This window comes from Corvus brachyrhynchos, unplaced genomic scaffold, assembly GCF_000691975.1.
Source record: "Corvus brachyrhynchos isolate BGI_N302 unplaced genomic scaffold, ASM69197v1 scaffold122, whole genome shotgun sequence".
In the NCBI taxonomy this organism is placed as follows: domain Eukaryota; kingdom Metazoa; phylum Chordata; class Aves; order Passeriformes; family Corvidae; genus Corvus; species Corvus brachyrhynchos.
In genome coordinates this window covers 1,256,851-1,257,172 of record NW_008236778.1, presented here as the reverse complement: position 1 = coordinate 1,257,172, position 322 = coordinate 1,256,851, and the positions used below count along the sequence as shown (strand labels likewise).

General features: G+C 63.0%; 1 protein-coding gene across 1 annotated transcript in view; it reads right to left on the bottom strand.

Moving 5' to 3' along the window:
• FLAD1 (flavin adenine dinucleotide synthetase 1) overlaps window positions 1-253 on the bottom strand; it is a 4,875-nt gene extending 4,622 nt beyond the window's left edge. The window contains exon 1 of the mRNA XM_017727867.1: window positions 173-253. Within this exon, the coding sequence (XP_017583356.1) occupies window positions 173-253 (81 nt within the window). The remainder of the gene's footprint in view (window positions 1-172) is intronic.
• Between the last annotated feature and the right edge of the window lie 69 nt (window positions 254-322).

The window sequence follows — 322 nt, the reverse complement described above, 5'->3', positions numbered from 1 at the left end:
ACAATTCCCCTCTCGCCTCCGCAGGGAGCCATGACTCGCCCACCACTCCCCTCCCACTAGCGAGCCGTTAGAAGCCTCTCCACCCCACCGCTTTACGTTAGCGAGACATTTCCGTCCCTCGCTCGGGTAACCCTTAACCGAGATCCCTCCATCCCTATCAAACAGACGTTACCGGGACCCCTTCCCCTCCGTACCGGTACTCAAACTCCTCATCGTCGTACTTGTCGGAGTAGTAGATCTGTTTGTGCGCCATGACAGCCCCGCGCTGCCCTCCCGGCGGCCGTTGGCGCCCCCGCCCCCCGCGGCGCTTTCAAACGCCGCC